Source organism: Myotis myotis, unplaced genomic scaffold (genome assembly GCF_014108235.1).
Source record: "Myotis myotis isolate mMyoMyo1 unplaced genomic scaffold, mMyoMyo1.p scaffold_m19_p_2, whole genome shotgun sequence".
NCBI lineage: Eukaryota > Metazoa > Chordata > Mammalia > Chiroptera > Vespertilionidae > Myotis > Myotis myotis.
Genome location: NW_023416324.1, coordinates 16946901 through 16974687, shown reverse-complemented (window position 1 = coordinate 16974687; position 27787 = coordinate 16946901). Strand labels below are relative to the sequence as shown.

The 27787-nt window shown below is 40.4% G+C and overlaps 1 protein-coding gene across 1 annotated transcript; it reads right to left on the bottom strand.

Annotated features, from left to right (window-relative positions):
• Positions 1-163: 163 nt before the first annotated feature.
• YTHDF2 (YTH N6-methyladenosine RNA binding protein 2) lies at positions 164-26948 on the bottom strand. The gene is made up of 6 exons (XM_036348005.1): positions 26583-26948; positions 26058-26082; positions 25395-25474; positions 20331-21917; positions 3566-3733; positions 164-1034 (listed from the first exon to the last, which is right to left on the bottom strand). The coding sequence occupies exons 1-5, from the start codon at positions 26607-26609 to the stop codon at positions 3701-3703; spliced, it is 1752 nt and encodes a 583-aa protein (XP_036203898.1). The 5' UTR covers positions 26610-26948; the 3' UTR covers positions 164-1034; positions 3566-3700.
• Between the last annotated feature and the right edge of the window lie 839 nt (positions 26949-27787).

The following is a 27787-nucleotide window of genomic DNA, read 5'->3' as shown; positions in this document are numbered from 1 at the left end:
CTTGTTTTGCAAAGGTCATTGTTTTCTAGCCCTGGGTACAAAAGCAAACCTGAATTATTTCACCTCAGCAAATTTTCTTAAAATAGTTGATGTCTCATTTCTTCAAACTCCTTACACTCCAAATCTTTCATAAAATATACCAGACTCAAATAATACTAATAAATGGTACTAAAAGTGATGCTCAACAGGATCTCACGTTTATTGAGAAGTGATTAATGGTAAAAAGAAAGGCAATGCCCTTTCCTCATTGGATGAACAAGAAACTGAAGAAACATTCACTACACGTTTTACAATGTTTTTCTCTTCCAAAATGCATTTTTGTAAACAAGTTTTTACCACTGTTCTTAGCTGTGAAATAAAATTAATCCTGACTCAATCAGTAAAATGTACAAGAACAGAACATTTCTTAGGAATCCTAGTACTTTACTTTGAGTAACAAAGGGTCAGAGAAAATGAACCACCCTTAAAGACACAACCTTGGGTAACACTGTTAAATTCTCCAACACAAAAATTCTTCATAAAAATGTTCTTCCAGTTCGGAAGGGAAAAACCAAATTCCCCCTTTCTGGGGTGGAGGCAGGCCCATACCTTCAAAACTCAGGTGTTCTCCAAGTGCAAACGTCAAAATGGGGGGGGGGGGGGGAGGAAAGGGTTTAAAAATTAGAGAAAACTGTATGCACTTACGGACTTTAAAATCCGAAAACATAGTAAAAAGACAAAGAAAAAAAAAGCAGTATGCTCTGAAATCACAACCAAAACCAAAATATAAGGGACATTTTTCACCTACGCTACCTAGAGGGATTTTTTTAGGTTTTTTCTTTTTCTTTTTTTTCCACTTTCCAGTTAAGTCCTATGTCTTTTGTGAAATTCCAATACTTAAACTGCAATTCTGTAATCGTCTCTGAAGTCAATGAAATTAAGAAAAAAGTCCTAATTTTCTTGAAGGTCATTTTTTTCCTCTTAGGGATATGCAGATGAAACCGTTGCTGTGGTCTGTGCAGAACTGCCTTTTATTTTCCACGGCCTTGACGTTCCTAGAGGTTAAAAAAAATTTGAAACGGTTAGTTAAAACTCATCTGATATGCTTAAGAATTAAACTTCACAGAATAACTCAATACAAATTGAGTTGTTTGTGTTAAATATTCCCCACCAATAAAAATGGTCATTTGTTCATTCTGACCCAAGGATATTTTTTTCCATTGATTTAGAGAGTGGAAAGGGAGGGAGAGGGGGTGAAGGGAGAGAGAGACACAATGATTGGTTGCTTCCTCCAACCCAGGTACGTGAATGGCAATCGGTATGCTGGACCACTGAACCACACCGGCCAGAGCAAGAAAAACCGACTTTTACTTCTTATATTTTAAACCAAAGTAGTAACATTCAAGCATTCCAATTAATACAAATTTTTATTTCACTCTAAAATGACAACTAAAAAAAAGGTTAAAAATAAATAAATAACATTCCTCACTTGATTGATTAAAATATAGTATACTGGCCAGCGTGTCTCAGTGGTTGAGCATGGACCTATGAACCAGGAGATCAAGGTTCAATTCCCAGTCAGGGCACATGCCCAGGTTGAGGGCTCAATCCCCAGTGTGGGGCGTGCAGGAGCGAACTGATCAGTGATTCTCTCTCATCATTGATGTTTCTCTCTCTCTCTCTCCCACTCCTTTTCTTTCTCATATCAATAAGAATATATTATACTAAAAAATATATATTATCCTAAAAAAAAAACAAACAAAAAACTAGCCGTATTAGTCATCCCATTTTAGTTCCAGAGTTTTAGATATATTTATAAGCCTCAATTTCCTTTTTTGTAAAGTGAGGATATGTATCTCTCACAGAGCTGTGGGAGATAACGAGCTAACATATAGAAAGCTTTTAGACCACAGCAGGCAAGAAAATTATCCTCTTCCCCTAGAGCAAGCATGTCAAACTCAAAGGCTAACACGGGCCAAATAAACAAGGTTTAAGTTTATGTGGGCCGCAAAAAAACAAAAGCTTCAATTTTCATAGAAACATGGGTTTATTTCAATAGAGACATGCTGAACACAAAGGGCTGAAATGAATAATCATTAGCATAAAATAATAGAACATTTAATAAAAATTAATATTTTTCTTGAACATTGACTTACCAGACACTGAATAACTGCACAAATTAATAAGCGTAATGCAAATAAACCTAATTTTCTTCTCTGAAATCGAAATATTTCCTGTTGCGCACACCAAACCAGTCAGTACAAGACTAGTGATGTGGCTATCAGCTACTAAAATATTCGCTGCTGGTATTAGTAGAGAGAAATGGTGCGCCTGCGCTTCAGTGTCGTAAGGGAAATGAATGCATCACGATTACATTAATCAGTCATTAGCAAATGCTGTAGTTCATTATTAATAATTATGTATAACAGGATATTGTAAAAATTAAGTCAAGAAATTTTTATTAAAACGTTTCTTAAATTGGCTGAGCCGCAAAAATATATTCATTGTGGGCTGCATGCGGCCTATGGGCCTCCAGTTTGACATGCTTGCCCTAGAGCAGTGGTTCTCAGCCTTCTGGCCCTCTGAATACAGTTCCTCACATTGTGACCCAACCATAAAATTATTTTCGTTGCTACTTCATAATTATAATGTTGCTACTATTATGAATCATAATGTAAATATCTGATATGCAGGATGGTCTTAGGCGACCCCTGTGAAAGGGTAGTTCGACCGCCAAAGGGGTCGCGACCCACAGGCTGAGAACCGCTGCCCTAGAGTTTAAAATCCACTTAGAGATGGATTTTGACAACTGATTGAAATAACGAAGTTTTTCCTGAAATAAATCTAAATGCTCATTTCTTATTAAGAATCATAAGCCTCTCATAAATCTATTCTAAACAGCTTTCCATGTCACACACTACTCATTTATTGAAAATTTTTAAAATATGACTCAATCCATGTGTCTTTTAAAAGCAAAAGCCTTAACTGGTTAGGAGCACAGGCCTGAACTTACACTTTATTCATCAATCTAACTTGAATAGAGTCACCTGCTCCCATTTACACTATGGTAACTACAGTTCTTAAGTTAAATATGATCCCTACTAAAAAGAATAGCAACTAGTATTTATGGACTTCCATGTTCCCAGAACTGTACATAATAATGATCTTTATAACCACCCCACAAAGACTGTATTATTCCTACTTTAGATATACGAAAAGGAAAGTTCAAAAAGATGCTTAACCGAAGTTACTTAAGAACCAAGATTCAAACCTAAGGCTATGTGGCTCTTTCGCTACACCATGTTGTTACAAATATTTTTTGTTGTTGTTGTTACAAATATTTATGTTAAAGTCAACAAAAGTAACTGAGGCTTTGTGATGAATTGACTACCCTAAAACTAAACTGCTCCATGAATAAAAATATGGTAAAATTATGTATTCAGAAAGAGCAGTTATCTTTTTGTGATGTCCCACTTCACATCTCTGGATTTCAGGGATAAACTCACCAAAGATCTGGGATATTGTTTTTTAAATTTGGATGGACACCATTTATCTAACTTCTCTTCTATTAATGATCAAGATCTACCTTTGACTTCAGGAAATCTGGACTCTTCTTGATTAAATCTCATTCCTATGCTTTTATTACTCTTCAAGCCAAGAATGTCTAGCCTTCTGTCCTTCAAGATACAGTTCAAAATCTCTTCCCTTCTTTGAGATTTCCTTAGCCCTTGCAGCTTTCAATGTCCTTCCAAATCTGTATCCACAATTGAAAATTAAATGTAAAATTAGCCCCAACTCAATCAAAAGCTCCCAGAAAGCAAAGAACAGGTCTTCAATTAACCTCACTCACAAACTATTTATGAGTTTAGCAATAGATAATAACTTACAATCAACTTCTAAATAAAATTCTAGTTCTCATCACATACACAAAAATTGTAACTTTGTTAAGTGATGGATATTAACTAAACACTGTGGTAATCATTTCTCTCTGTGTACATATCATATCATTGTTATATACCTTAAATTAATACGTTACTATGTATGTCAACTGTATCTCAATAAAACTGGAAAAATACTTTGCCTATTACCTCTTATTTCAATATAATATAACCCCAGGAATACAAATAAACGTATATGCCCCAAATTATACTGATAAAAAAGAAAACCTAGACTTTGCCAAATCCATAAAGAGACTTGTTTCTATATAAGTTCACCAGCATGCTTAATTAACAGCCATTTAGAATATAATCAGAAGAAATTCAAAATAACATTGTGTGCTGCCAAAACCGGTTTGGCTCAGTGGATGGAGCGTCGGCCTGCGGACTGAGGGGTCCCAGGTTCGATTCCGGTCAAGGGCATGTACCTGGGTTGCGGGCACATCCCCAGTGGGAGATGTGCAGGAGGCGGCTGATCGATGTTTCTCTCCCATCGATGTTTCTAACTCTCTATCTCTCTCCCTTCCTCTCTGTAAAAAATCAATAAAATATATTAAAAAAATAAAAATAAAAAAATAACATTGTGTAATTGCACATACTATGTCAACTCATTTTTTAAAAAATTTGTCCCTTTTCATGTGCTACCAAGTCCACAACTACCTGTGCTCAATTTTGCCTCAAACGTAACATAAAACTAACTACACCCAAATCTTAACTATACAATGATACCAAGAAGCTAAGTATAACCTGTGCCCTAATGTAAACCTGTATGTTAGGTTTATTTTAAATTATGCAAATTACATACAAATGGCATTAGCTGCCTTAATCTCCTGCCCAATACCAAGGAAGCATCACATTGGTACAATTAAGCAGACTGACTAAATTGTTCTTCAAATCCTATATATACTATGTACTTTCCTATACATAGATAGCTTTCACTCAAAGGAAGCACTTTACCACTTCTCTTTGACATATCCAAATTGCCACCATCACTGTTCTTGCACTTTTGGCCACTATTTTTTTCTTAATATATTTTTATTCATTTCAGAGAGGAAGGGAGAGGGAGAGAGAGATACAAACATCAACGATGAGACAGAATCACTGACTGGCTGCCTCCCACAGGCCCCACACTGAGGACCGAGCCGGAAACCTGAGCATGTGCACCCTGACAGGGAATTAAACTGTGACCTCCTGGTTCCTAGGTCAATGCTCAACCACTGAGCCACGCCCGCCGAGCTTGAGCCACTATTAAGTAAGGGTGACTTGAACACAGGTGCTGTGATACCACAACAGCTGACCTTTTTTTTAAATTTTTTAAATTACAGTTAACTTTCAATATTATTTTATACTAGAGGCCCAGTGCACGAAATTTGTGCATGGGTAGGGTCCCTAGGCCTGTCCAACAATCAGGGCCAATCAGGTTCCCTGCCTCCCTGCATCCTCCTTCCCTCACTCCCTCAGTAACCCGCTGCCGCCGCTGGTCACCTGCCATGTTCCACACCGCCCCCTGGTGGTCAGCACACATCATAGAGAGCGAGCGAACTCCCAATCTCCTGGTCGAACTCCCAAGGGAACACTTTGCATATTAGCCTTTTATATAGAGAGATTAGTTTCAGATGTATGGCATATTAGTTATATAATTACATACTTTACTAATTGTTCCCCCGATATTTCCAGTACCCACTTGGCACCATATATAATTATACACTGTACTTTATATCCCCTGTGACTATTTTGTAACTACCAATTTGTACTTAACCCCTTTACACCCAGTCCCATCATCGCCCTCCCCTCTGACAATCATCAGTCTGTTTTCTGTGTCTGAGTGTTTCAATTTTGTTTTTTATTTTATTCTTTAGAATCCACATATAAGGGAAATCATATGGTATTTGCCTTTCTCTGACTTATTTCACTTAGCACAATAACCTCTAGGTCCATCCGTGCTGCAACAGTACTAAGTGGCTAACGTGTGTGTATTGGGGTATTAGCATACACAGCATGGATAGACAAAGGGATGATTCATATGTCCTCCAGGATGGAGTGGGGCAGCATGAGATTTCATCACACCACTCATAAGAGTGGCATGAAATTTGAAACTTATGAATTTTTATTTCTGGAATTTTCCATTTAACATTTTTGGACTGTAGCTGATTGCAGCTAACTGAAACCATAGGAAGTAAAATCACAGACAAGTGGGGACTACTGTACAGTTTTGATGTATGCACACACAAAAATAAGCTCATATATTTAGAAATAATAAAGATAACATCCATCTTCTCGGAAATTATAAAAGATACTTAAGCATTTATATCATACTACCTTGAAAAGTAAACTTTAGCACCAATTAAAACACTATAGCCCAGACAGAGGGTGCGCACAGGAAGTAGCCAATTGATGATTCTGTCATCATTGGTGTTTCCATCCCTCTCTCCCTCTCTGAAATCAATTAAAATATTTAAAAAAAATTTTTTTTTTAATATATTTAATTGATTTTTCACAGAAAAGAAGGGAGAGAGAAAGTTAGAAACATCGATGAGAGAGAAACATCGATCAGCTGCCTCCTGTACATCTCCCACTGGGGATGTGCCCGCAACCCAGGCACATGCCCTTGACCGGAATTGAACCCGGGACCTTTCAGTCCGCAGGCCGACGCTCTATCCACTGAGCCAAACCGGTTTCGGCTATTTTTAAAATTTTTAAAATAAAAAGATACTAAGGCTGAGAAGCTTACTTGGTCAAATCAGTGACAGTGGCAGATATGGTCTTTTCTAGAGCCCCTAGTCTTTCCATTACTATACATATGATAGGTGTAGTACCTAAACTTCTTTTTTTCCCAAAAATTTGATTTTAGAGAAGGGGGGGGAGGAAGGGAGAGACGTCAATTTGCTGTTTCATGCATTCATTGATTGCCTCTTGTATGTGCCCTGACCAGGAATCAAATCCGTAGCCTTGGCACATCCAGACGACACTCTAACCAACAGAGGTACTGAGCCAGGGTCTACCTAAACTTTTTTTTTTTTTTACCTAAACTTTTTTTTAAAGGCCCATCAATGAAATATACTTAATAGAATCCCTTCCCACACCCCCAAAAAACTGACTACTTTAAAAAATCTTAGTTTGGCCCTAGCCGGTTAGGCTCAGTGGATAGAGTGTCGTCGGCCTGAGGACTGAAGAGTTCTGGGTTTGATTCTGGTCAAGGGCACATGCCTGGGTTGTGGGCTTGATCACTAGTGGGGGTCATGCAGGAGGCAGCTGATGGATGATTCTGTCTCATCATTGATGTTTCTCTCTCTCGCCCTCTCCCTTCTTCTATGAAATCAATAAAAATATGTACTTTTTTTTTCAATCTTAGTTTGGACAACTTCAGGATGGCTAGTGGCCCCTAAATCATATAGCTTAAAATTATCTAACTCTAAAAAGTTAATGTCCCCGCAAAAAGGAAGACACAATAGAAGAAACACTAAATGTAAAACTTAAAACATTAAACCCTCAGTGTAGTACAGTGGTTGAGCATCAACCTATGAACCCAGAGGCTGCTGATTTGATTCCCGGTTAGGGCACGTGCCAGGGTTTCGGGCTCGATCCCCAGTAGGGGGCGCGCAAGAGGCAGACGACAAATGATTCTCATCATTGATGTTTCTCTCTCTCCTTTCATCTCTAAAGTCAATAAAAATATATGTAACACAAACATTAAAGCCTCTTAGAAGTAGCCATAATGCCTCTAAAGAGATTATAACATGAAGCTACATGTGTAGGATATTAAACCAAAGACACAGCCTTTTTTTTTTTTTTTTTTTTTAATTTCAGAGAGGAAGGGAGAGGGAGTGAGAAACATCAATGATGAGAATTACTGATTGATCGGCTGCCTCCTGCACACCCTCTACACTGGGGATTGAGCCCACAACCTGGGCATGTGCCCTTGACTGGAAATGAACCTGGGACCCTTCAGTCCTCAAGCCAATGATCTATCCACTGAGCCAAACCAGCTAGGGTGACACTGTCACCTTTTAATGGACAAAAAATACAGGCAATTCGCCGAAACCGGTTTGGCTCAGTGGATAGAGCGTCGGCCTGCGGACTGAAAGGTCCTAGGTTCGATTCCGGTCAAGGGCATGTACCTGGGTTGCAGGCATATCCCCAGTGGGAGATGTGCAGGAGACAGCTGATCGATGTTTCTCTCTCATCGATGTTTCTAACTCTCTATCTCTCTACCTTCCTCTCTGTAAAAAATCAATAAAATATATAAAAAAAAAAAAAAAAAAAAAAAAAAAAAAAATACAGGCAATTCACCAGAGGCTTGTAATACTGACAGTTGATGAAAAGCTACTCAAAAGATTCTTTTAGCTTTAAAGTATTGAAAGGTACAGCCAGGCTTATCAGACACATGTGAATTCTAAATTTTCTCAAGATGAAGTCTTGAGACTAGCCAGGGCAGCACAATAGTACTAAGAAAACTTTAGAAATCAAACTTGCAAGAAAATAAACATGAGGATTGAGCAGTGGATGTTACACAAAACTTGACTGAGATACATAATCCTGGAGTACTCAAACTTTAAATACAAGAGAATCACCTACAGACCTGATAGAATTCAGATTCCAAGGCCTCAGCTCCAAAGAGGCTCATTCAATAGCTGAGGGAAGACAAGAACCTGCAACGTAAGTGTTCCCAGATGGTAACTTGTACAAACTAAGTAACTCCTCCTCAGTCATTTCTAATCATGTAAGAAATACCTAGGGAGCTTACTAAATAAAATGTCTAGCTTAGTAAGTTCAGGGCAGAGACTAGTTATCAGTATTTTTATAAATATTTTCCAGATGACTCAAAGTTTATTTTAAATCGTTAACATTTTTTTGAAGCGCTCCACCCTGCTCCCCTCCCCATCACATTGCAGGCTTATGGACTACAAGTAAAGTAACGTGTCATAAATGACTCAATTACCCAAGAACTTGTCTGGGTTTTACTTCTAGCACTGCCATTAAAGTAAGGTAATCTTGCAATTTGTGTACAAAATGAGAGTGGATAGACTAAATCCTTCCCACTCAATTTTTAACATATACATATATATATATATATTATTGATTTCAGAGAGGGAAAGGGAAATAGAAACACCGATGAGAAAGAATCATTGATCAGCTGCCTCCTACACCTCCCACACTGGAGATCGAACCCGCAACCTGGGCATGTGCTCTGATTGGGTATCAAACCATGACTTCTTGGTTCATAGGTCGGTGCTCAACCGAGACACGCCGGCAAGCCCCACTCACTTTTATAACATTATCCAGAACCATTTGTTTCTCCTTATTTCTGCTGCCTTAACAGCAACTTTCACTAGGTTAGGCAGAGTAGATCCAATTCACTCCATTTTGATGCTCATGATGAGGGATGCTTAAACCCAAGTGCTCAATTAATTATGCTCTTCTGATACATCCACAAAGAGGTGCCTGGCTACTGGCATTAGTCAGTAACAGAACATTGTTAACTATCTTAAATAATAAATGTAAAGATGCAGCAAGGTACAAGAACAAAAAAGACTTCTGGGTCAAAACAAATTCCAGCTCTTCTATAACCTATGTATCTTGAGAAAGTTATTTCTTTTTTAATAACTTTCCTTTATATTATATTCTTCTTTCAATAACCCTAACCTACTGCACATCCCATATTCCTTATTCCTCAATTCCCTATCTTTAAAATGAAGATAATCTTAACTATTCGACAGGATTATAAGGGATTAAAGATATGAAAATTGCCTAACATACAGATGTCCAAAATAATGGCTAAATATGGGTAAATACCTGAATAAGGGGGAAAAGCAGGATAAAACACTAATATGATTATAACTGTATAAACCACTTGTGTAGGTAAAGAAGAGAAAGAAAAATGCCAAAATGAGAAAAATTGTAACTGATTTTTTTCTTCATTTTCTACACTTTTTGTACGTTGGTTATACATTGGAACCTCGAACTTAATTTGTTCCGGAAAGCTGTTCAAGAAGTGATCTGTTCAAAAACTGAATCATTTTACCCCATTACAAATAATGTAAATTGAGCCCTAGCTGGTTTGGCTCTGTGGATAGAGCGTCAGCCAGTAGACTGAAGGGTCCCAGGGTTCAGTTCCAGTCAAGGGCACATGCCCGGGTTGCAAGGCTCGATCCTCAGTAGGGGGCATGCAGGAGGCAGCCAATTAATGATTCTCTCTCATCATTGATGTTTCTATCTCTCCCTCTCCCTTCCTCTCTGAAAAAATATAAAAAATATATTAAAAAATATAAATTGAATTAACCCATTCCAGACCTCCAAATGGTTTCCTGTTTTAACCTTTCTTATATACAGTGCATACCTAGGATCTATAATAATAAAAGCATAATATGCTAATTAGACCGGACAGCCAAACAACCTTCCAGTCGTCCTCCCGGACAAAGCCGCAGGGGCCGAGGCAGAGGTGGTTAGGGGCAATCAGGCAGGCAGGCAGAATGGTTAGGGTAATCAGGCAGGTAGGCTCAGTGGTTAGGGGCAATGAGGCAGGCAGAGGCAGTTAGGGGCAATCAGGCAGGCAGGCAGAATGGTTAGGGTAATCAGGCAGGTAGGCTGAGTGGTAAGGGGCGATGAGGCAGGCAGGCAGAGGCAGGGGCAGGGGCGATCAAGCAGGCAGGTGAACAGATAGGGGCGATCAGGCAGGCATGCAGAGTGGTTATAGGCGACCAAGCAGGTAGGCAGGTGAGCAGTTAGGAGCCAGTGGTCCCAGATTGCTAGAGGGATGTCCAACTACCGGTTTAGGCTCCATCCCTAAACCATCAGTTGGACATCTCCCGAGGGGTCCCGGATTGCGAGGGTGCAGGGCCTGTAGTAATCTATTAAAAAACAACACTTTTCTTAAATTTATCAAAATCACTTTCAGCACTCATTCCAGGGGTGTCTTTCAGGTCAGAATGCAGCATCTTTGCTTGTTCATATATCACTGCCTCCGAAATGGCTGTCACCGGCTAACTGGTTTTTGTTAATCCAAATCAACAGTTTTTCTACCTTTTCAATTGTTCATAGTTTCTTTCACACCCTTAGCAACATTAGCACTCTTGATGGCCTCTTTATGTCTTAAAATTATGCTAATCATGATTTCACCAACAACAAAAGCATTCTCTCCTTTGTTGCCTGAGAGATGCTTTTTGTCATGCTAAGATATCAGCATGAAGGGGTTGTCAGGGTAAAAGAGGAAGTTTGGTTCCACAACCAAGACATTTTTTGTGTGAACTTGGTCAGAAACAGAATTGTTCTAGATGGGAGATGTTTGAGGGTCGACTGTATTTTACTATGAAAAACAAATGCAAAGACAAAAATTTGGAAGTATAAAATTTGCAGAGCACAAGTTTTTTTTACATGTAAAAATACTTTTAAAAGGTCTATATGCTATCCACAGAGGTTACCAAAAAAGTTCACATGAAGCCAAAAGCTTACGTTTTAAGTCTACCGTTCCTAAATGGCTTCATGGTTACACAAGAGATATGGCCAAATGTTTAACTGACATATGTACAAGAATACTAATTACCTCAGAAGAACCACCACATATTGCAATAGCAGTAAGTGCAAATGAGTTAGAAGAGTAACTACCTGCCTCCTCCCTTTCCCCTTCATATCCAATAGTTCAAACTTGAGGGTTAGCCATTTTCTTTCTTCATCTTTCCACTATCTTTTCCTATCCATCCTTCCAGACATAACTCAAACCCAGTCTTCCATAAAAATGCCTTGATTCCACCCTAATGGGTCTTGCGATTCTTTTCCTCTGCACTTGGGTCTCATAATGTAAAACTACCACTTTAATATACTGTCCTATACTGTTTCATTTATGATATCATCTCATAACTTGGTATCTTCTCCCGATGGCTAACTGGACTAAAATTAGCTCAATGAGGAATTCTTCATTCAGGAAGGGATGAAAACCATTAGGGCATTATTTATTGAGCTAGTTGTTGTAACTAGAAGAATTTGGTCCACAGGGAATGGCAGCAGCATGCTACAGACATGACACACTGAAGTTCAATCTACAGTAATATTTTCTCCATCACATTAAGTCTAAACAATCAATAAAAATCAAGTACTGGTTTGTATATAGCATTTACCAATTTCCATGGTGTAAACAACATGGCCGATTTCAAATATCAATGTGGTATCATTAAATGTGGAGTTGAGGAAAAATGTACAATAGTGGGGGGGAGGGTGTTTTTTAAATGTTTTTATTGATTTTTATAGAGGAAAGGAGAGGGAGAGACAGAAACATCAATGATGAGAGACAATCACTGATCGGCTGCCTCCTGCACGCCCCACACTGGGGATTAAGCTGGCAACCCAGGCATGTGCCCTGACAGGGAATCGAACCTGTGACCTCCTGGCTCATAGGTTGATGGTCAACCACTGAGCCACACCCACCGAGCTACAACAGCAGTTTTATATATTGATGCAATAGATGTAAATTAACCCAAAAGTAATGAGTTTGAATATTAGTTTAACGGTAATAATTACATTTTCCTTTTTGTAGTCTAACGGTAATTTATATTACAAATAATAATTTATATTGTAATTTAATATAACACCTTTTATTTAGCACAATGTACTTAATTTTAAGTTTATGTAATTTCTTTCATAATTACCGTGTTTAACAACCAGCTTGCTAAAATTCTTAAAAGCTAAACAGTTGGCCCACAATTAGCCAGTTCCAACACATCATTGGACTTCCACTGAAATACCAACACCACCACATATTAGCTATGAGACCCTGTATAAGTAACTCTGAGTCTGCTTCCCCATCTGAAATATGAGAATGATATATTAGATGTATAGCTAAACTTTTATGTGTACTATGTTCCAAGCACTTATATGTGCCAAGCACTGTGCTATCCTCTGAGTGATTACTCATTCTATTTGACATGGTTCAAATGTTATTTCCTCCATGAAGCCTTTCTTAATTTTCCCAAATTGATCACTGTTCTCCAGAAAACCACATTTCTTCATTCCTCTATTACAGTTCTCACCCCATATTTTATTGATTCCTTTGTCCTCCTAAAAATGCTGTCTGGCCCTAAGGCAAAGATGGTACCTTGGTTATTTGTTCTAAGTCAGCAATTAACAAAAACATTTATTGAAAGACAGATACAGCCCTAGCTGGTTTGGCTCAGTGGATAGTGTCAGCCTGCGGACTGAAGAGTCCCGGGTTCAATTCCAGTCAAGGGCACAATCCCCAGTAGGGGGTGTGCAGGAGGCAGCCTATCAGTGATTTTCTTTCATCATTGATGTTTCTATTTCTCTCTCTCTCCCATTTCCTCTCTGAAATAAAAAAAAAAAAAATATTTTTTTTTTTAAAAGAAAGATGGATACAAATAAAGGGCATGGTTGAAAGAGATACAAATTCAGTATCACCTATCTTCTAGACCTCCTTTAAGGAGGCTGCAGGAAGGCATTTTATCTGCCGAAAAGCAAGAAAAGTGATGAGTAATACAAATAGAATTTCCTCAACCCTTTTGGTAGAGAAACAAGTAAATTCTGCAAGACAGAAGTAGATATAGACAGCCTTAGAATTTTACAAAAGTTCAGTTTGTCATCCCAATTTAAAAAGGATGTCCACTAACTAGTTTTGAAGAAATAATTTAAAACAGCAGCAGAGAAGAGAAATGCTAAATGGGAAGAAATACCCATGGTTATTTATTTCCTATGGACTTAAGAAAACAATATAATTGTCTAAAGTACTGTTTTCTTCCCCTGACTTTTGTATCACTAAAACTTGGCTATTTTTAAATTTTTTCTAAGATTAAAAATGGAACCAATGTGATTACTTCAAATGTTTCTCAACAGGGGGCAAATGCCCAAATAAAAGGGTTAGGAGAGGGAAAAAATGGCTGTAAGAAAAATAAAAACCCTGCCCTGACCAGTGTTGCTCAATGGTTTGAGTGTTGGTCCACACAGCCAGGATTTGTGGGTTCAATGCCCAGTCACGGGCATGTGCCTGGGTTGTGGGTTCGCTCCCCACCCTTGGTGGGGATGTTTGGGGGAGGGGGCAGCCAGTTGATGTGTCTCTCTCACATCAATGTTTCTCTCTCTCTCTCTCTCTCTCTCTCTCTCTCTCTCTCAAGAGCAACGGAGGAAATATCCTCAGGTGAGAATTGGCGGGGGAAGTCCTGGCCAGGTAGCTCTGTTGGTTAGATGGTTCTCAACCTTCCTAATGCCACAACCCTTTAATACAGTTCCTCATGTTGTGGTGACCCCCAATTTCATTGTTACAAACTGAACATAATTAAAGCAATGATTAATTCCAAAAACAATATGTAATTATATGTGTGTTTTTCAATGGTCTTACGTGACCCCTGTGAAAGGGTCATTCGACCCCCAAAGGGGTCCCGACCCACAGGTTGAGAACTGCTGGGTTAGAGTGTCATCCGGATACTTCAACTTGGGAGTTTAATCCCCGGTCAGGGCACATATAAGAATCAACTAATGTATGTATAAATAAGTGGAACAACAAATCAATGTTGCTCTCTCTCCTTCCTTTCTCTCTAGCCTCAAGTCCTTATTTTTTATATGTAATAAGTATTTGGGTCAGAAATTATAGAATTGAAACAATAACTTTCAAAAGAGACCTATTTAGTAGCTTTAATTCCTCTTCCATGACCTCAAATGTTATCTGGGGCCAGCTAACCCTCTTTGTCCCTGGTTTCTCTGATCTACATTATCCCATGTATTAATCTTCCCTATAACATCCTATCCTGTATAATAAAAGGTAATATGCAAATTGACCCTAACGGCAGAACGACAGGTCGCTATGACACACACTAACCACCAGGGGGGCAAACACTCAATGCAGGAGCTGCCCCCTGGTGGTCAGTGTGCTCCCACAGGGGGAGCTCTGCTCAGCTACAAGCCAAGCCTCTCCCACCTCCTCAGCAGCACTAGCAGCACTAAGGATGTCCGACTGATGCCTTAGGCCCACTGCCATCAGCCGGACATCCCTCAAGGGCTCCCGGGCTGCCAGAGGAATGTCTGACTGCCAGCTTAGGCCTGATCCGCCCCAGGGAGCAGACCTAAGCTGGCAGGTGGACATCCCCCAAGGAGTCCTGGACTGTGAGAGGGTGCAGGCCGTGCGGAGGGACCCCCCTCCCCGCCAAGTGCACGAATTCTCGTGCACTGGGCCTCTAGTACATAATAAAAGATCTTTCAGTTTCTTCTTGAAATCCTTCATTTTTAGAAAGTTCTCCCTTTAACTTCTATCCACTGGTTCTAGTGCTATCTTTTTTTTTTTTTTTAAATATATTTTATTGATTTTTTACAGAGAAGAAGGGAAAGGGATAGAGAGTTAGAAACATCGATGAGAGAGATCGATCAGCTGCCTCCTGCACGCCCCCCAGTGGGGATGTGCCCGCAACCAAGGTACATGCCCTTGACCAGAATCGAACCCGGGACCCCTGAGTCCGCAGGCAGACGCTCTATCCACTGAGCCAAACCGGTTCGGCTCTAGTGCTATCTTTGGCATAGAGAATAAACCCACCAGTAGAGCTTTAAAAGCATTTTATAACAGCTATTATGTTCCCCTTCAAAATGATCTCTTCTAAGCTAAACATTCCACCAAACACTAAGGGACTATTATGATGAGAATTAAGATAACATATATGAAACATATTGTGGGAAGAAGATATATGTATTCAGGGGCGGGGGGGGGGGGGGAAGGTTGGGGGTTAATGGGGGGGATGAGGACACATTTGTAATAAAAAGATATCTGTTTTCAGTAATGATAACTATTATTACCACATACTGGTACACCTTAACTTCCAAACAAGCTTCCCATCACTTTCCATGGAAAGATCACATCAATGAGCAGCTTCATCTTGATTCAAATTAGACTTTACTCCTAATTCTTTTAAACTCTCAATACTTTTTCAAGCCAACTTTATACTTGACCTGTCTTAGATTTCTTCTGTATCAAATTAAGTACATATACACTTCATTCAATTCCCTTCTACCAATCTAATCTTCAAACTTCCCTTTTGGGAAACATGTTCCACAAATACCAATTAGACCTTTCTTGTTCAAGTTATAGCTACACGGTGTCACAGATTTAGGCTGTTATGAACCATTCTTCCCAAACACCTACCTTCTATACATCTTCAAGGTTCAGCTAAGAGATCGCTTCTTCCAGGATTTTTCTATGACCAATCCACCCACGCCCCAGGCTGGGTTTGGCAATCTTCAAGCTTCCAAATTGGCACCCTGTACATACCTTGAGAAAACACTTTCTGTTTTATACTGTTACCTGTGCCACTAATGTAAGGCTCTCTCGTAGTTACTAGAGAAACTCCTGGTCTAGTACACAGTAAAGTTGTTCAAAAAAATAAAATAAAAAGCTTCATCTCAATTCTTAAACAGCATAATAAATTTTAAGTATATCCAAACACACTCCTAATCACCATATCCACTTGGGTCTTCCACTTGGGTCTTCCACTTGGGAAATTTTAGAGGATTTTAAGAAATCCTCTTAATCTCACCTAGTAGCAAAGAATTTTTTTTAAAATACACATCTTGAGCTGTTATCACCATAATCACATCTTCTTTAGATCTGTCTTTCTCCCCAGTCTCCCATTAGCTTTCCAGTTATTAAAAAAAAAAAAAAAATTATTTACCCATGCCTGATTGAGTATAACATTGGGCTAGGCTTTAAGAAAATTATGCAGTTCCTAGTCCCCTCTACTATTCTTATTTTTACTTAAAGACTACAAATATAAGACAAAAACTAAAACAACCATTATGAGGTTTATAAAAAAAATTATCACTAATGCAGGACTATTCCAAATAATGCCAGACTATTCCAAAGTTGAGTCAAAGGGAGTTATTAACACACTGTAGTCTTCTTCTAACAGCTGGCATTAATTCTCTTAAAATTTTTTTCAGAATGAAAAAGGCCCATATGGCAATATATTAGCACAGCCAAGATCTTCAAAAAGCATATATCCTTTGACCCAGTAGTAACACTCAAGGATAGATGTGAATCAATATTTATATTAATGTTCACTGCAGTGAACATTTTATTTTAGATGGAACAAATTATTAAAGAGCTGACATGCTCAACAATTAAGAACTAATAAATTATAAGATAGAATACTATGAAGTCCATCAAAAGTGATGTCACAGAATATGTAACAATTAGGGGAAGGTTCTAAGCAAACACAGGTTATAAACTGTATCTATAGTATACAACAAAGCAGACCACATATCAGAATTTTCAAGCCAGAGAGCTCTAATGCTTGAAGCTTCTATGATACTGAATGATATCATGTGACAGAACAAGTCAGTAATACTGCTAGGCAAAAATGGCTATAATTTTGCTTCAGTGTGCTCTGCCAAGATACATGCCCAATCTCAAAACTTTGGAACAGCTGTGACATCATTTTCAGGATGAATGTTAAGTATTTCCCTACATACTGAATTACCATGCCCATTTGGCATGAAGATTTTTTGCAATCTTGTAAATAATACAAAGGCGCACAAACACCAAACCTAAGAAGGCTATCTACTGCCCCAATAAGCTATCGGTCCCATTCTCATCAAACTTGTTTTGTTTTGGAAGCCTAGTAGAGACTAAAACAATAGTTTCCAGTCACTTATGTAAGGATGTTAAGGATAACAGTGGGCAACAGAGGAGTAAGGTAATACTGACTGAAATGGTAACGGACCTTCCTGAAAGCCCAGTAAAGCTCTTACAGAAGGTAAACTAAAAAGTAATCTGACACATATAATCAAAGCCTTTTTTTTTTTTTCTGGTGGTTTGTTCCCCAACCTGAGAACAATTAAAATATTCCAAGGCCTTTATGGAATGGTTTTTAACAAAGATCCATTAGTTAACTTCATAAAGACCCTAAATATTATTATATTCACTATTAAAACATTGTAAGACTGGTCTATTTCAAAATATGAATCTTACACCTACTTATGAAGTTCAATTATGCATTAAACCACTCAAGTGAATTTAACACAAATACATACTTGACTAAAAGTTTACGTAAATTAACAGTCCTCTTGCTACTTCATTTTTAAACCAGTTTCTCCATGGTTCTAACACATAATATCAGTTTATCTTAGTATCTACATTTCTAAAATTATTCCTGTCTCTGCTTTCCTGCTTTTAACCACAAGATATAGGACAGAACTTTGCAGATGAAAGAAAACTGATGAGATAAATATTATACATGTTTCAAATGGTTAAACCAAGCACCTGGACACCCCTTCACACGTTAAAAATCTGTCATGCCACTACATGGTGCCTTCCTTGTATCTCTAGAAACAGGGATCTGTGAAGACATCTTTAGAGCCTTTCAGATGTCTGGCAAACATAACCACTAAACTACCTTTTTCTACATGATTATTGAAGATTTTAAGTTAAAACTGTTAAACTTTGGGGAAAAGGAGAGTTTAAAGGATAAAGTTTCTGACAGCCAACTTTTCGGTAATCTGGCTCTATATCCCCAATACTTTTGGCATCACTGACAAGTGTATCTCCATTTATTTGTCTGTACACATTAGAATATAAAATGGCAACCATTACACTTTAGTTGAACAACTATGCACCTCTAATCCTGTGTTAAGGAGGTGAAAAATCTACCAAAGAGCCCTCCTCCCACTGTTCAAAGGAGAAAGTTTTTATAGAGGCATAACAAATGCCTCGGTTTCTACATCAAATATATAAGATACCTATGAATTCATAACCAATTTAAGAAAAATATATTTACATAAGCTTGTTAGGTTTTGTTTTTATTTTTAATTAAATTTATTGGGGTAACATTGGTTAATAAAATTATATAGGTTTCAGGTATACAATTCTATAATACATCATCTGTATATTGTATTGTGTATTCACCACCTCAAGTCAAGTCTCCTTCCATCACCATTTATTCTTATACCCTCTTCTACCTCCTCCCACCCTCATGGGGGGCGGGGGGGGAGGCGTATTTTACATTTAAGGCTAACTACTCAGGATTCTCTCAGTCATTCATTTACAGATCTTTTTTTTTTTTTGTAATTTCCTCCTTGCCCATAATCTTTCTACCTACTTCCTACACATTATATATGTCTAAGTCCTATATAATCTATGACATACCCCAACCAGTATTTTAACATTCTTTTATGGTCCTGACATTTACATTAACTCAGTACACAAGGACCAAGCAGTATTACCAACTCTTTAGTTTGTATCTATTCTCCATCAATCTAACCAAGATTCTCATTTGTTACAAAGGAAACAAGAGAAAGCGACTCTTTAGGAATACAATAAAATGTTAGGAGCAAGAGGTCAGCCTTTTGTGATTATCCAAGTTTTATGTAATACATGTTTAACTTTTCCAATGGAAAAAAGGTTTTGAAAAAAAGTAAGCAAGCCGAAACCGGTTTGGCTCAGTGGATAGAGCGTCGGCCTGCGGACTGAAAGGTCCCAGGTTCGATTCCGGTCAAGGGCATGTACCTGGGTTGCGGGCACATCCCCGGTGGGGGATGTGCAGGAGGCGGCTGGTCCATGTTTCTCTCTCATCGATGTTTCTGACTCTCTATCTCTCTCCCTTCCTCTCTGTAAAAAATCAATAAAATATATTTACAAAAAAAAAAAAAAAAGCAAGCAGGACACCAAGGATAGCAGCAAGAAAGTAAGTTCTTAAAAACATCCACTTAATGGCCTGGTCAGCATGGTTCAGTGGTTGAGCATCGACCTATGAACCGAGAGGTCACAGTTCAATTCCAGGTCAAGGCATATGCCCAGGTTGCAGGCTTCATCCCCAGTGTGGGGCGTGCAGGTGGCAGCCAATCAAAGATTCTCTCTCATCATTGATGTTTCTCTCTCTCTCTCTCCCTCTCCTTTCCTCTCTTAAATGAATAAAAACATATTATTTTTTAAAAACATCCACTTAACATTGCCAGTTGTCAGAAGGCAGGCTGAAAAATGATGGCAAAGCTTGGTGAGACACCAACTCTTGGGGAAAACCACAGTACCCATTAAAGCCAAAAGTTTATTACAACAGAACTTGTAACTTTTTTCTCTGCCTTATTACAGCCTCAATCTTTTCCAACTTTAATTTTCATAGTTTTATCACTTCAATCATTCCCTTTGCAATTCTTTCAGGCTCATTCTTCACCTCTTTCTACATCATGTAAATTCATTTTCTATACATTGTTTTCCCTTAAGCACAGTTCTGTCCTCCATTAATATTCCCACATTCCTTCACACTAAGGTTCAAGTAGTTAAGACCCAATTAGACTCCCATAAAGGACTGAACTGTTATGTGATACTTGTTATTTCCAGAGCTTTTATTAAAGCTTTTATTATTCAGTATAATACGTCTCCTGTTCTTTCTAGTTCCTTCTCCCCTTCCCTAAAAGTCTTAAGAATTATAAGCAGATTACCTTTTTAACACTTTCTTCTTCCTCTTGGCGTTTCTCATAGTGTGAGAAGTCATCAAAAATGGAAGTGGTGTGCTTGTAGCTGGCTATGATTTTCAACACCTGCTTAGCCTTTTCCAGAGGCACTTCCTGAGTGTCCCTGGAGTTGGTCACTGGTTTATTCTCGTTGTTCTCTAGGCGAATGTGTCGCAGCTGGCTATTGGGAACGTCCTTCACAAAAATCCACCTGACATCAAAACGACCCTTCCATTTGTCCTGGGACCACACACCTGCACATGTGTTATAGTCCACAGCAGATTTCATTTCTGCAACGCCACAGAAGTGTCCACTGCCGTTGACACTGAAAAGTAAGTAAACGGGGCCTTTCCCGTTCATGGAGCGATAAGCAGCATCCAGTCTCTTGTTACCATGCTCTGTGCTGCACCAGATATTATACTTAATGGAACGGTGGATATCGTCCTCAGAGTAGCTCTTAATGATGAAAACCCGGCCATGTTTCAGATTCCAGTCAAAATCCTTAGGGTTATAATTATTAATGGACCGTAGCTTCTCCAACACTGGGTGAGGTTCTGAAGGAGTAGATCCAGATCCAGCCTGAGACTGTCCTACTCCATTACCATCCACTCCATTATGACCAAACCCACTGCCACGGTTCCGAGGTGCTACCCAGCGGGTTGGCTGAGCTGCCTGTTGTTGGACTGAGAGCTGGGCAGACTGTGGTGGAGGTGGGGGCAATGGCTGTGTCTGTTGCCCTACTGATGCTTGAGCCACTGGTGGGCTATTGTTAGCCTGTTGACCGACAGGCTGGGGAGACCCCTGGGTTGGCTGCTGACCTATATTCTGAACCAAAGCCTGTGAGGGGGCTTTTGCCACAGGACCCTTGTTATCCCAAGTTCCAATATCCATGTTATGCTTTATTGGGGGTGGTGGTAGACTTGACCCTGCAATGCCATTCTTCGTCTTCAACTTAGGTTGCTGTTTAGCAGGCTTACTAGCAATATCAGCCCAAGATGCTGGTTTTGGAGGAGCAATGGTAGCTGGAGGCAAACTATTAGAAGCCACAATGTTACTAGTAATGGACCCACTACCAACAGCAGAGCCTACAACTTTTGGAACATTGCTTGCAACTTCTGTGCTACTCAACTTCAGTGCTGCCATCCCTTGGTCTATAGTATTCATGCCAGGAGCTTTATTGAGGGTCTCACTGGCAAAAGCGGACTGTCCATCAATCATGGCTCCACCTAAGGAGCTAGGTGCATAAGCATAATTGCTACTATATCCAGAGCTCTGAGTAGACTGTCCCTGAGAACTGTTATTTCCCCAAGCTGAGAAGTCAATACCACTGGGAAAGAAATTAAAACCATGCTGACCAAGAAACGGAGTGCTACCAAGGGCTCCTGGTTGTCCAAACATTGCATCTGGTAGGAAGTGAGGCTCTCCGTTGCTCAGCTGTCCATAAGAAGTTAGATAGGGCATGGCTGTGTCACCCCCAGTAGACCAAGCAGCTTCACCCAAAGAATAGGAGAAGCCAATGGAGGGGCTGTAGTAACTGGGTAGGTAGGAATCTGACATGGCAGTATATGCATTATTCTGTGGAAGAAAAAAAAAACACACAACTAAACTAAACACAAAAATAAACAATCAGGACATTTCCTTTCCCAATTATTCATATAATTCAACTATTTCATCCATTACCATAAAAAAAGGAGAGTGACCATTTCAGATGGTCGCATCTCAACAACTAGTAAACTATTAAAACCATACTATAATAGGTAAAATAAGACAAAAAGAATTGGAAATTTAAAGTTCTCTCCCAAAAATCTGTGTAGCCATCCATCAGCCATAAACCAAAAAGCAAGGTTCTGCAACTATATTTAAAGAGCAATAGTGTCTGTGTGTCAAGAAAACTTCTTAAATCTTATTAGTAAATATTTTTATGGTATGATTTTTACATTCATAAATCCTGCACTGTATTCTGTTAAAATATTGGTGCATGAAATTATTTCCTTTTTTTAAAATATATTTCTATTGATTTCAAAGAGGAAGGGAAAGGGAGAGATAGAAACATCAATGATGAGAGAGAATCATCAATCGGCTGCCTCTTCCACACTCCCTACTGGGGATCAAGCCTGCAATCCGCAACCTGGGCAAATGCCCTAACCAGGAATCAAACTGTGAACTGGTTCATAGGTCAATGCTCAACCACTGAGGTACACCAGCCAGGCTATTTTCAATTATCAAAGTATAAAAAGAATATATAATTTAAAGACATTTTGGTATGTATCAAATAAATTTGTATGTTTTTTTAAAAAAACAAGGTTCACTACATCTAATTTACTGTGGTAGCCTCCTGGCAAACCATCTGGGAACATCAACAGATGTCACTATTTAATTATAACCTGGAAAGGAAATGTACAGTAGTTTCCAGAGAAAAAACTAGAAAAAAATGTTGCTACCTGTTCTGCTTCTCCTATAAAATGAACTGCTATAATCTAAAATGCACACCCAACTTTTCCATTAAAAACAGAGGAGTATATTTCAGTCTGTGTGGCTCAGTGGTTGAGCATCAAACTACGAACCAGGAGGTCATGGTTCTATTCCCGATCAGGGACATGCCCAGTTGTGGGCTCCATCCCCAGAAGGAGGTGTGCAGGAGGCAGATGATCAATGACATTTCCCTCCCACCAATGTTTCTATCTCTCTCTCCCCTCCTCTCGCTCTAAAAGACAATTTTAAAAAAACATATAAAAACAGGAGTATAATTCTGAAGGTACCATACAGTCCATTATCCTTAAAAAAGAGGAATTATCCTAAATAATAACCAGAAATATAAACTTATATGCAACTAGTCTTCACATAAGATTACATTGCAAAAACCTCAATCATTCTTGATTTCATTTTAGTTTGTGCTGAACATATTTTCCCTTTTTTTTATAAATTCTATAGCTCACAGAATAGTCCCTTAAGTGAGAGTTTTTAAGCTAGAGATACATAAAATTGGTCTCTATAGTATACTGCTCAACTCAAATAACTCTGGTATATAAGAATCCATTAACTAATCAAAAATATGGAGTTTTATTTTTAAGAGATGTGGATGACTACCACTATCTTAAGGCTGAAGTTTATATTACCAAAGGTAAGAGTGCTACTCCCTAGCCACTAAAACACATCTCTTGAAGATTAAACATTTCCAGTAATGTGGTTAGATAAAATGTGCTTTTCTCTGCCAATTTAAATTTTCCCTAAAAAATCAAATAAAATAAAAATCAAGCTGTCTTTCTGCACACAGACTTCTCTTAAAATTAAGTATTTCTCAAAGATAGTGTTAATACTTTAGCAAATCCATATTTTATTAAAAATTCAGTCTATAGTGACTGGATTAAGCCTGAAGGATTATTCCAACATAAGGTGATGAAAAATTGTTTAAAAAAGTAGATGAATTACTTTTGAAAGTAAACTACAATGGACACTCTCAGATCTACTCAACCAAGATTTCTATTTCCTCACAACATATTTTTTAAGTTTTTTTTTTAGTTTATTTTTTATTGTTGACATTATGATTCTCCCCTTTTCCCCAATATTTTTTTTTACATAAAGACATTTAAGCTTTAGCTTACTTGAGAAAGAAAAAAACAAACTATCACTGGTTATGCTATTATATAGCTAAATGCCTACAACTGAAGTAGCAGGTTCCCACATGCTACTGAACTCAAAAATCTGAATTACACAATGTTTCACAAGAACTACCTAGAATTTTATTTCCAAATGCTCCCTCTCTCCCTGTTATAATTACGTAAGCAAACTACTTCAATAGCAAGAATCTATTAATAGTTCGTTCCTTTACTTCCTTCCCTACTTTTCCTGATGAACTAGTTATCTTCTGCAAAAACTTTTTTCCAATCAGTTAAGTGAGTTCTATATATTCAATGCAGAAAATTTTACCTAAGGAATCTAAAAGTTTTATGTAAGAATTAGGTCCAAATATGGACATACACTAATATGCCAAGTTATTCTAGACCAGTGGTCGGCAAACTCATTAGTCAACAGAGTCAAATATCAACAGTACAACGATTGAAATTTCTTTTGAGAGCCAAATTTTTTAAACTTAAACTATACAGGTAGGTACATTGTTATTAACTTAATTAGGGTACTCCTAAGGTTTAGGAAGAGCCACACTCAAGGGGCCAAAGAGCCGCATGTGGCTCGCGAGCCACAGTTTACCAACCACGGTTCTAGGCTATAACACAGCATCTGTTCAGAATTTATATAAATATTCTATAAGCTTTTTCTTCTTTTAGGGTATTTTGGATGAGTAATTGCCTTTTGGTTTATTAATTGGAAGCTGTATTTGCTACAACTTTGTAACTATGTCTTTGGGACAAAAGATATTTATACAAAAGAGCTGCCACACTAAAGTATGCAACTAATCTTCACATTAGAAGATAGGTTAAATTACAAAAACCTCAATTTTTATCTTAATTTGTGCTACACAGCATTTCACCTTTTTTAAACTCAATTTCATAAATCCTAAAGCTCCCTATATGAGAATCCAAAGTTGTTCTCTATACCTATAGATACAGCTCAACTCGAAAAATGAGAACCTAACGCAAAATAGTTCTAATCTAAGATCCCACTAACTAGTGAGCAGAGGAGAAGAATACCCAGTTCTGCAGCGCTTAATAAATTTCAGGTGATTGATTTTTTTTACTAGTTTTTCCCATCACATATGAATCCAATTTCCAGAAAAGAAAAAGAGTTTGGGGTGAAAACTCAGAATATTTAACACTAGAAAGGATTAAGTTTTACATTGTATATTCTTGGTAAGGAGCAAGAATTACTCAAACAGGTGTTACTGTTAGTACGCTGTAAAGTGCATCAGAACTAGCCTCAGAATACAGTATGTTTGCTGACAAGAGAGATGGGAATCCTAGGGATCTATAACATTTGTAACAACTTTTTATAACACATTGACTAGTAGGAAGACAGTCACCCCGAAAGTGAGACTCATAGGGAAAAGAAAGAATTTATACACCCTTTGATCAGGCATGTAAATGGTTAATTACTCACGGGCCTTGCCTGGGGACTCAAGTAAGGTTCAAAATCGTCATCATTTAATCCATCCTTTTGATGTACAGATCCATTTTGAACTAGAGGAAAAAATTCAAATTAAGAACGTCCCAGTCATACAAGCCTCCCTCCCAAAGTCACCAAATATATCCTAACCAGAGAAAAACCTTACTAAAACAGAGAAATTACGTTTGCATTTCAAAACACTAAGGATGGGAGTGCATGCTGAGCAGCATTCCGTCAATAAAAATGTCTCCCTCCACCCCAAGCAAGTGGATCTAAAAAGGTCCTTTTATTGGTTCCTCTCGCTCCCCGCGCCCTCCCGCTTCCTCCCACCCGCTCCACTTGGGTCACATGCGGGCACTTCCAGAGTGTGATCCACGAGGACGAAACACAAAGGCCTTCTAAGACCTACAGGAAACCAGGGACCTGAGACATTGCACAACCGCATCCACCCCCACCCTCAGTGAATGACTCCTTGTTCGCTGGAGAGCTGTTCGCCCGCGGAAAGAACACGCCGAAAGGGTCAAATCCTTCCGTGTGAGCGAGGCACCTGCGAACCCCGGGGCTTCCCAAGGATCCCGGCCTCGGGGCGCTTCCCGGGGGCCCCGCCCCCACTACCCCGCGTCCCCCTCTCCAGGCCACCGGCGGGGCCGGGCTCACCTTTGTTTCCTTGACCTTTTGGTCTCTGCGGGCGAAGGAAACGTCGCCGAGCAGCAAGGTATCCGAGGGAGAAATGGAAAAGAGAAGACAAATTAAAGCCGGGCCGGAGAAAGGCAGGAAGGAGCAGGCCTCGGGGTCGGCGTCAGGAATGGTGGTGGAGGGGGAGGCCGGAGAACGGGAGGCGGGGGAAAGCGCTAGGCCGGCGAGGCCGCCGAGAAAAAGCGGGGGACGCGCCAGCGGCGACGCGACGGGGCCCGGGCTTCAGGGAAGGGGAAGGGAACGAGGAAGGAAGACGAGGCCCGCTGAGGAGGAAAGGCGGCGCGGGCGTTGGGCAGCGAGGACCGGGGAGAAGCGGGAAGAGCGGGCTGAGGGCGAGGCGCAGGGCGCGGCCGGCCTGAGAGGCCCGAAACCCGGCCCGCGAGAGGCGCCGCCTCGGCTCGGCCCGACCGGGGGCGAAGGGCCCGGGCCTGGTCGGGCTCCCTCTCGCCTCACACAATGGCCGAGGCATGCGGGCCGGGCCTGTACCTGCTCCAGGAGGCTGCTGGCCGACATGGCTCTCGGATCCTCGCGGGTGGCGGCGGCGGCGGGCTCTCCTCAGAGCGTCGGCGGCGGCGGATGAGCCCCAGCGGCGGGAGCAAGCGGCGCGGCGGCGGCTTTTGTCCCTGACACTCTGGGCCTCGGCGGACGCAGCGGAGACACAGCGCGCGGCTCCGGCTCCGGCTCCGACTCGGCGACGCTCTAGCCCGAGGGCTCAACGCCCGTCTCTATGGCTGGGCGCGCGCGCCCGCCCCTGGCCGCCGAAGTGAGGGCGCTGAGCGGCGGAGGCGGACGGCGAGCGCGGCGCGGCGCGGCGCTGACTCTCACATTCACTCACCCACGCGGAAGGGGCCCGGCGCGAAGCGCCCCCAGAAGGACGAGGCGGGGCCGCAGCGCCCTCTGGCGGGCCGGAGGAGCGGAAGCGGCGCGCGCGGCCTTCCCGCCCCCACCGCCTCGGGGTTGGGGCCTAGGAGGGTGGGGACCGCAGGGTCGTACCACGAGGTTTTTAACTAATACCTGGAGGGAGTAACTTTAGCTGGAGAAACCCCACAAAAACCTGCCTCTCGGTGAGGAACCGGCCCCTGTAGCCTGAGAGACCTTAAAATAAACCTGCTTCCCAGCTGCAGATGGCACCCCACCCCCACCGGGGAGGAAACCCCGGAGAGGGTCCCAGAGCCCCCAGGGAGACTTCCTGGGGGCGCTGCCTCCGAAAGACGCCCCTCCCCAGGGGCCCGGTCATCCTCCTGTTAGCAGACAGCGAACGAAAACGTGCCCAGGGAACAAGAACAGAAACACCCACCGAAATGTGGTTCCCTGCAAGAAATAGTCATTGCAGGGAGGAGAATCTACACTTTTTTTTTTTTTTTTTTTAGAATCTACAATTTTTTTAGGATAGTCACTACCCCCCTCCTCCCGTAATCTGTGGCCTTTGTTTCCAATGAAGTCACCCCTCACACATTTACACAAAATTTCTCATGACTTTCAAGGAGTCCGGAGAATCTATTAGGTCCATGAAGTCTGTGGACTCCAAAAGGAAATGTCCTGCCCCGCCCGGTAGCTCAGTTGGTTGGAGCGTCGTCCCGCTGAGCCGGGTTGTGGCAGGTTCCACTCGGTGAGCACATGCCGGAGCCTGCTGGTGTGTGCACGGATCAGTGGAACCGCCGACCTCTCCCTCTCCCCGCCCTCTTCCCCTC